Here is a 9,044-nt window from a genome sequence, read left to right on the forward strand (position 1 = left end):
CCTGAGATCAGGGCCTGAGCCAAAGGCAGATGCTTAACCGACTGAAGCACCCAGGTGCCCAGAGGATCATTATTCTTTTAAAATATTTTATTTATTTATTTGACAGAGAGATAGAGAGAGAGAGTACAGGTAGGCAGAAAGGCAGGCAGAGGGAGAGGGAGAAGCAGGCTCTCTGCTGAGCAGGGAGCCCGATGTGGGGCTCAATCCCAGAACCCTGGGATCGTGATCTGAGCCGAAGGCAGACGCTTAACCGACTGAGCCACGCAGGCGCCCCGGATTATTTTTTTTTAAAAAAGACATACCTTGTACTGTTATAAATAATAGATGCCAAATGTTCAGAGAAAAAGGTAACTTATCACTGATATTCCCAGGTAATTTAAAATATCCTGAAAATGAAGATTAAGAATGTCTACCAATTAAAGTTATTTCTGTTTTTGATGTTTACTCCTAAATAACCAAACAGGACATTTCATATTTCTGCACAAACTAACCACACTGAAATATAAATAAAATTGTTCTCTAAGACATGAAACATCAGACTACAAAAATCTTCACATTTATTTTTAAAACAAGGTTCTTTAGGCATATAGCCAAACCAGTCAGTGATAAAATCCACAATGTTTTGATTCTTGCTCAAGTTTTCTACCAAAGCACAGTAAGTACTTAAATAAATGAAGTCACTAAGTTAACTCAACGATAATAAACATAGGTGACAAGTTTCTTGAGGGCAGAGACTTTGTCTCTACCCAGCATCTAGAACAGTACCTCCTATCTGATAAGCATGCCCTGCAAATATTTGCTAAAACAATGACATTCCTGACTATCTCATGGATTTCACGGACATATTCCGAGAGCTTCTTACCATTGCTCATATCCACCCACTCTGCCCTTCAAAATCTCATCACAGTCCTCCTCTTCAAGGTCAAGAGAACCAAGGTATCATATGAAAGTTTCTCTAGCCTGCTCTAAGTGATAAATGAAAATGCTTTCCCCTTAGTATATAAAATGTAATAGCCAAATAACTAAGCAATTATCAATATTTTAGAAGACATTAAGTAGCCCTTAATGGGAAAAAAACTACAGGTTTCCATTCAACTCCACGTATGCCCTACTAAATTAAGTATAAAACTTCTCAAGGTAAATTTGATATAAAAAGTTCTAATCTTCCATGCCTCTTTCTTTTTTTTTTAAGATTTTATTTATTTATTTGACAGAGAGAGACACAGCGAGAGAGAGAACACAAGCAGGGGGAGTGGGAGAGGGAGAAGCAGGCTTCCTGCCGAGCAGGGAAGCCTGATGCGGGGCTCGATCCCAGGACCCTGGGATCATGATCTGAGCCAAAGGCAGACGCTTAAGGACTGAGCCACCCTCTTTCTAAACTAGAAATGGGTAGCAGAGAGATGTGATAATTACAAATGTAGTGAAGGATGTGAACATGACCTTCTCTGGAGCAGGCCAGAATCTAAAACCAGCCTGTGGGAAAAACCTCTGAAAGGCTTCTAGGTCACCCTCCCACACAAAGCATGAATTCCTCAGTCACTGACAGGTGGTCCTGCAGTCTTTGAGAGAGACAGATTATCTCCCACACAGAATGCTCATTCTCTCTCAAGTCAACCCATTGCACTCCTGGTTAACTCCGGCTCTGAAAATATTTGAGCTGTTATTATATGACTCTTTTTCTGGCCCCAGCTTCATGTCAACACAATGAGTACAAAGCCTTTTCTAGCATAAAGACCTAGAATCACATGTTCCACTTGCTTTCACAACACACCCCACTCCTCAATTCCCATTCAATGAGTAGGCAATGAATCCAAGATATTAAGACATCTTCCCAATAGAAAGATGGACTTATTTTCATTAAAAAACTATTGAGCACAGACTCTTGCAACCTTAAGAGCTGTGAAAAGGCCTTGGAAGCCATCTAATTCTACTCCTCTCCCCTCTATGGTAGGAATTGCTTCAATAACATCTCTGCAACACATTTGTGTCCCAGAATCTTAAGATGGGAGGGGAAAAAAAGTCTCTTTAATGTGAAGTACTTCTAAGTACAGTTTTTAAAAGTTATCTGTTAGTACACAGATTTGGTAGGTAACATGGTTTGATAGAAACAGATCAAAAGTAATGTGTCATTTGGTTACTTTCTATTACTTCATGGTCTCTTGCTATATAATTTCCCAGTTGTAAGAAAGCTAAATTTGTTACCTACTAACAATAATTTTAAAATGTCTTTACAAAGATGTGAGCCACTAAAAATACCCATTATTTGGAAGCCCAGAATTAAATAGGTTCTTTAGCTCGTGAAGATCTTTTTAGAAGTATGACATACGAGGCACCTGAGTAGCTCAGTCAAGCGTCCACTCTTGATCCCAGCACAGGTCTTGATCTCAGGGTCGTGCATTCAAGCCCTGTGTTGGGCTCCACGCCAGCATGCAGTCTACTTTAATGAATGAATGAATTAATTAAAAGTATGGCGTAGATGGACACTGATGCTTTACCCAGTCATTCACTCAACAAATAAGTACTAAGGGCCTACCTTATGTTGGACACTGTACTGGGCACTAGGAAAACAGTGAAAGCAGAAAACACATGGTCTCTCTTCTAAAGGAGCTTTGTTTATAGAAAAGACAGATTATCACCCAGAGAATTACAAATTGAGAAAAGTGCCAGAAAGGCAAAGTTCAGGATGCTATGAGAACATGTAGTAAGGAAAACTGATCTAGCCTGGGAATTCAAAGCAGGATATACAATGGAAGTGATGTTTAAGCTGGGATCTGAACGGTGGCCATTCACATTATGTAGAAACAGATCTCATAAAATGAAAGGGTTGGTCCAATAAACCCAGCTACCTTTCACATCTTTACCCTAAAACCACCTCTTTTTTTAAAAAAAGGAAAGCCGGGATGCCTGGGTGGCTCAGTTGTTAAGTGTCTGCCTTCGGCTCAAGTCATGATCCCAGCCAGGGTCCTGGGATCAAGCCCCACATCGGGCTCCCTGCTTGGCGGGAAGCCTGCTTCTCCCTTTCCCACTCCCCCTGCTTGTGTTCCCTCTCTCACTGTCTCTCTCTCTCTCTCTCTCTGTCAAATAAATAAATAAATAAAATCTTTAAAAAAATAAAGTAAAAGAAAAAAGAAAAAAAGAAAAGCCAAGTACTCTATAAAAAGGTTTAAAGGCTAGGGGTGCCTGGGTGGCTCAGTCGGTTAAGCGTTTGCCTTTGGCTCAGGCCATGATCTTGGGGTCCTGGGATGGAGCCCCACGTCTGGCTCCCTGCTCAGTGGGGAGTCTGCTTCTCCCTCTCCCTCTGCCGCACCCCCCTGCTTGTGCTCTCTTGCTCTTCCTCTCTCAAATAAATAAATAAAATCTTCAAAAAAAAAAAAAGGCTTAAAGCCTAGGAATTGATAGTTCTTTGGAGAGAAGGATAGGGTCATACTCTACGGTAGACACCCCACCTGGTATAATTATCATCATTGTAGTCACTAAAATCTTTGCGGAAATGATTAGTGTCAGTATTAAATCAATGCTCATATTATCTTCAGTTAAGCAAAATAAATTCATAAAACTACATTTCCTTACACAAGAAACTCCATTCCGAACTTCAACTGTGAAAAGAAGATGCTTTCTTGTACCTCACAGGATTGCTATCAAGATTCGATGAGAAAATATATGGCAAAATGCTGGGGCAGATCTTGAAATGGTTGGAGGATATGGCATCCGTGCGATCAAAAAGCTTGATCGGTCCCTTCTCACTATGACAGTTCTTTAGATTCAGCTTGCTTCATTTTCCTGACCATGAGAAGAAAAAAAAAAAAAAACTGTAACACAGGTTGCACTCCTTCTCTAGCCTTGGTTTTCTCCATGAGGGTGAGACTGCAAAACTCAAACGTCCCCTCTAGCTCTAGAAACTGACCTGCACATCTTTTTAAAGGGCCAAGAATACACTCCTTGCCTCACATTTGAGACTACCTCCTCAACCACTCCATTCCCCCATGACTCCATACTTCCTCTCAGGAATGGCAGCACATAGTTCATGACTTAAGTTTCTCAAAGACCTATTTTCTACTTATTTTACAGGCAGATTTAAGTTGAATGTATGCATCCAAATTAGACCTTCTGAATGATCCAAATGATTGTTGTAAAACTTTGTATGCCCCAATGAAAAAAATGAATAACAACAGTCAAAATGACCAACTGTCAAGAACAGAGTTATAACTCCTAATCCCAAAAAGTAAATTTTGGTTTTCTGAGTAAGGAAAATGATCTGCTCCATTTTAAAATCAGAAAAGACAGTCTCAAAAACAATCACTTATACTCAGAAATAACAATAAATACATGCAAACTCATTCACGGAAAACAATTTCTAAAAAAAATTACAACGGCTAGAAGAGAACTAAAATGTCCACCATACAATGCTATAAGATGTTACGACATGCAAATGAAATTTTACAAAAGTTACAGTGCTCAAATTACGTAGCTAAACACAAATCTACATGTTTAAGATTTTTCTTGTTTAAAATAATTTTGGAGTGTGGTCTTGAAAAGCTCTCCTACTTTTCACCTTCATCAAATAGCATCCCAACTAAGAGAACACAACTATGATACACTTCCAGGCAAGAGACCTGTTTTGATGATGCAAACCAAGGCCACGAGATCCAGATAAGGGTTGCCACTAGAGAATGCTTCAGAAATAATACATTTTCAAAGAAAACTTTTTTTTTAAAGGTAACGTTGGCACTAGTAATTGCTGATAAATTCAGCTGTTAGGCACGTTTAAAATTTTATATAAATTTTAGTAACTTAAAATTCTAAACTTATTTCCAGAGAAAAAGTTGATCCTTTCAGTCCTAGGAACAGTGGCAAGATAGCTTCCTGTTTGACACTCTTAACGCTTATTTTAACCATATTTTACACCTACCGAGTGTTTCAAGCTTTAAAGTTCATCAGAGTTAGTATATTATACATTACAACATGAGTACTGCAATGTTCTCTTTTTAAAGAGAAGCAAACAGGAGTTAAAGAACTCATCCAAGGTCACCCAACAAGTCAGCAAAGAAGTTGGGAGCAGGACTAAAACTTCAGTTCCTAGACTACGAACTACCTCACACTTTCCCAATTACAAAAGAGAAAAAAAGAAATCAAGTGATTTACTTTCAGTAATAACAGCATACCTCAAACACAATAGAGTGCTTATCACAAACAGTAACCAAAAAGATGCACCTTGAACAAATGAGACAGCGTGCTACTTCTGGATACTACTGTCATGTCCCTTGTTCTTGAAACCAACGAAAAACTTACTGCTTCTGGATATATTACGTCCCAGAGAATGTTCACTCTTCAGTATGTACAATTTGCTTTCACACTAACCAAATATTTATAAATTAATGTTACCACCTTTTTCCATGCCTAGGTGCTGTGGGACACATCAATTTCCTCACTCTTCCAAAAGTCAAGTCAAAGACCACATTTCTCAAAAATAAGCAGTTCTCAATGAGAACATAGTTACACAGCCAATAAAGGAAAAGCTCTAATAAGTTGCTTCTTTTGAAGAGATATTTTTAAAGGATGATTATATGCTTCACAGAATTAATGTTAAGTCGCCCGCCAACAAGAAAATGATTCTTGTAAAGTAGCTTTTAAGGCTTATGCCTCCCTGTTTGGGACATAGTCTGACTTGTTGGACAAGAATGATCTGGGCACGCTCACACAGAACCCCTAGGAACCAGCCAGCTTAGGTCACTGAAAACATCATTTCGACCTCCCAACTGTAGTACTCAGTCTTTCCCATACTATAAGGGCCAAGATGACCCTCTTTAACAATCTCTCAGGAGAAGGTTCCCTGGCGGAGAAAGTGACAGCCGTCCTCCCGATGTTTCTGGGAAAAGTGTTAACACCAGAAAGAGAGGTTCCTAGGAAGTGTCAGTGCGGTGGAGTAGCCCTTGGTTCCGAGCAGGTCCTTTCTGACCTAGTCTCAAGTCCTCCACCTCCAGCCCAGATTCCGCCTTACAGACCTTCCCAAGCCGCCCGCGCCCCTGTTCTCTAACCCGGAGCGAGACTCCCAACTCTCCCGGGAGGCGAGGCAGTCTAAGCAGACAAGACGGCCACCCCACCTCTTCCGGGGACTCGCAGGCCCGCTCCCTGGCCGTGTCAAAGCCTGACGGACCCTGCCAGAGAGAAGGCAGCCGGCCCGTTGTGGGGCCTCCCAGACGGAACCCCGCACCCCACGGTCCCTTTCCACAGCCTCCACCCCTTCGGAACACCACCCTCCTTACTCGTGAATCCCCCTTCCTCAGGAGCACCCCAGTGGAGTTACCGGCCCACTCAAAAGTAAGAGCGACCGCCACTCCTATCGGTCACCCTGGCCCCCACTGTCACCGCCCTGCTACCGGCCTCTGCCCACGCCGTTGGCGGGCCCCAGTGACGCCCGGGTAGGTACCTTGCGGACCCCCTTGTAGATATAGAAGTAGAGCTCCCGGCCCACATTGAAGCAGAGGCGGTCGCCGTTGCCAGACTGGTCGTTGAGGTTTACGAAGGAGACGCGGACGGGGTTGGATCCCTGCGAGTTGAAGGGCACCCGGTTGGGCCGGCTGTACTCCGAGTGCGGCAGCAGCTTGTACAGACCTTCCCGAGTGGTGAATTGGGTCTTAATCTCGTTCATCTCCTTCCCTCCTCCCTCCGTCGCCATCTTGGAAAGCAGCGTTCATCCTGCCCTAAGTGCCCGGATCACGCCCACCGCGCAGGCGCCGTCCCGGGCTCTCGCTCTCCCCTCCCCTCCCCCGCCTCTTCCTCCTGGCCCCTCCCACTCGCGAATCGTCCCCGCGGAGGCCGGCCGAGGGGCAGGGGCGGGCTTGTTTACGGCCCGACTGCGCAGGCGTGCTCACCTGGCGCTCTCCGCGCGGCTGGGCGTCCGCAGGCCCCGCCCCCGGGCGCGGCCTCGGGGCGGTCCCGTGGCCGTACAGGTGAGGAAGGCTCCGGCCGGGGGTCGGGCTAGCTGTGTCGCCTCCGCCTCCGTCTCCGCCTCCGTCTCCGCCTCCCCGCCACCCCCGGGACAGAGCCGGTAAGCTGAAGCCACCGCAGGTCTGTGGTCGGGAGCGCAGAGGTGAATTCGAGCGGCCTCCTCAACTGCCTCGGCCCCGCCCTGAGGGGCCCCGGGACCCCGAGAGCGGAGGGAGAGGGCCGCCCCCCCATGCAGGGTCTGTACGTGGGGTGCCGAGAGCCGAGCACCGGAGCTTCGGCGTTCTGCCTTCGGGAGGATGCGGGGGCGCCCCGAGGCTGGGGGGGAGACCCTCCCGCAGGCCTGCCCTGGGCCACCTGCACGACCGTCGGGGAGCCCCTCAGCGCCTCCCGGAGCCAGTTGCCGAGAGGGTACCGAGGGGCCTCAGTTTCCCGCTTCGCGGCGTTTCTTTAGGCGGGGCCGGGGGAGAGCACGCTGTACGTGTGGACACAGCGTGTGTCTTTGGAAGTCGGCTCTCTGGATGCCTGTTGGTGGCGAACATCGGCTAATGTGGAGCAAAGTAGGTTGTGTTGGCACTTGTTTCTTAAGTTTGTCTTCACTGAGTGTTTAGAGAAGAGGGGGAGCGTCGGGTCGGGCAGTGGCTTTCGGAACCAGAGACTCAATCGAAGCAGGAGTCACTGGTCTTGCTCAAGAGCTTGACGAGTAGAGGCCATTGATTAAAAAGAAAAAGGCTGAAGTCGGATCTGCGAGATTACGAAATTACTAGGCAGAGTTGTGTGCGGACACTGCTAGATCTAGATATGGGAGGACAGGCACTATTTTATACCTGGGTTTCTTGGCTAGAATAAGAACGTTTCTAAAGCGACAGAAACTTTCTGGGAGAATTCCGGGGGGAGGTGGGCAGCCAGCATTTGTTACACCAAGAATTAACTATTTCCTTAAAATCATAGCTGGACGGTCGCAAAATTAGCAGATGGAGTTAAGTTCTACAGTAGAGGAGCGTGAATCACAAAAGTCTTATTATTACAAAGCAAATAGGTACTGCCAATGATGTAATAAAGCATCTGACAGCAACATCCTGTATCCTTTGTTCATGTTGGCCAAAAAAAAAAAGCAAGATCCTACTTATTAGACTCCTAAATAGCTGAAATTTTTTGTTGTAATTGTTTTGATGTTATCTCCTTTCTCTAAAAGTCAAATAGATATCAAAGTCTTTTAAAATGCCAGGATGTGTACTGTGGTCGCCACTGGTATCCCAATTTCCTGTGTTATTTTACAATGAAAATGTGTATTTATAATGATCACCTTGAGGGATAGTGACATCCTGAATCATCTAAAAATAATCCAGCTGTGTTCCCTGGTTATCAAGGGGGAATAAAGCATAATACTTTCCGGAGGAAAAAAAAAAAGCTCAGCAAGCGAAAATGAAGACAAGAAATTTTATTAGCCTTCAATTAACCACAATTAACCTCAATTAACAATAATACCTGTATGCCTCAGGCTTTCTATTAAGGTTTTATTCTATATAAATTCAACATATTTTATTATCACAATAATAAATCTGTCCCCTTCATCCCATTCAGAGCCTTTGAATAATCTCTATTCTTAGTATGTTTTTCTCTTGTAGTTCCCCCCACACACACTCAAGGATTCAATAAATAATACCCCAAATTTATATAACAGGGACTGACCTAAATGCAGTTCATTTCTTTTTTCTTATTAAAAGATTTTATTTATTTATTTGGCAGAGAGAGAGAGAGACAGCAAGAGAGGGAACACAAGCAGGGGGCGTGGGAGAGGGAGAAGCAGGCTTCCCGCCGAGCAGGGAGCCCAATGCGGGGCTCGATCCCAGGACCCCGGGATCATGACCTGAGCCGAAGACAGACGCTCAACCGACTGAGCCACCCAGGCGCCCCCAGTTCATTTCTAATTGTCACTGTCACGCCAGGCATTTCTGAGTGGATTGGTGCCCCACAGCCATCCATCCCCAAACCTGCTTAGTTCCCTTTTCCATTTTCTCAGACTTGAATCATTTTTTTTAAAGATTTTATTTATTTTTATTTGAGAGAGAGAGAATGAGAGAGATAGAGAGCACGAG

At 44.6% G+C, this 9,044-nt stretch overlaps 1 protein-coding gene across 7 annotated transcripts in view; it reads right to left on the reverse strand.

Annotated features, from left to right (window-relative positions):
• The window catches only part of WDR20 (WD repeat domain 20), a 61,534-nt gene extending 54,724 nt beyond the window's left edge, over positions 1 to 6,810 (reverse strand). For 5 of the 7 annotated variants that reach the window (XM_035727967.1, XM_035727966.1, XM_027570419.2 and 2 more), the window contains exon 1: positions 6,428 to 6,810. In XM_035727967.1, the coding sequence (XP_035583860.1) occupies positions 6,428 to 6,676 (249 nt within the window). In that variant the 5' untranslated portion in view covers positions 6,677 to 6,810. Of the gene's footprint in view, positions 1 to 3,570; positions 3,781 to 6,427 lie in introns of those variants that run through there. The other 2 variants (XR_003515713.2, XM_027570420.2) reach the window with 2 other exon arrangements.
• Positions 6,811 to 9,044: the final 2,234 nt, after the last annotated feature.

Source organism: Zalophus californianus, chromosome 6, assembly GCF_009762305.2.
Source record: "Zalophus californianus isolate mZalCal1 chromosome 6, mZalCal1.pri.v2, whole genome shotgun sequence".
Classification (NCBI taxonomy): domain Eukaryota; kingdom Metazoa; phylum Chordata; class Mammalia; order Carnivora; family Otariidae; genus Zalophus; species Zalophus californianus.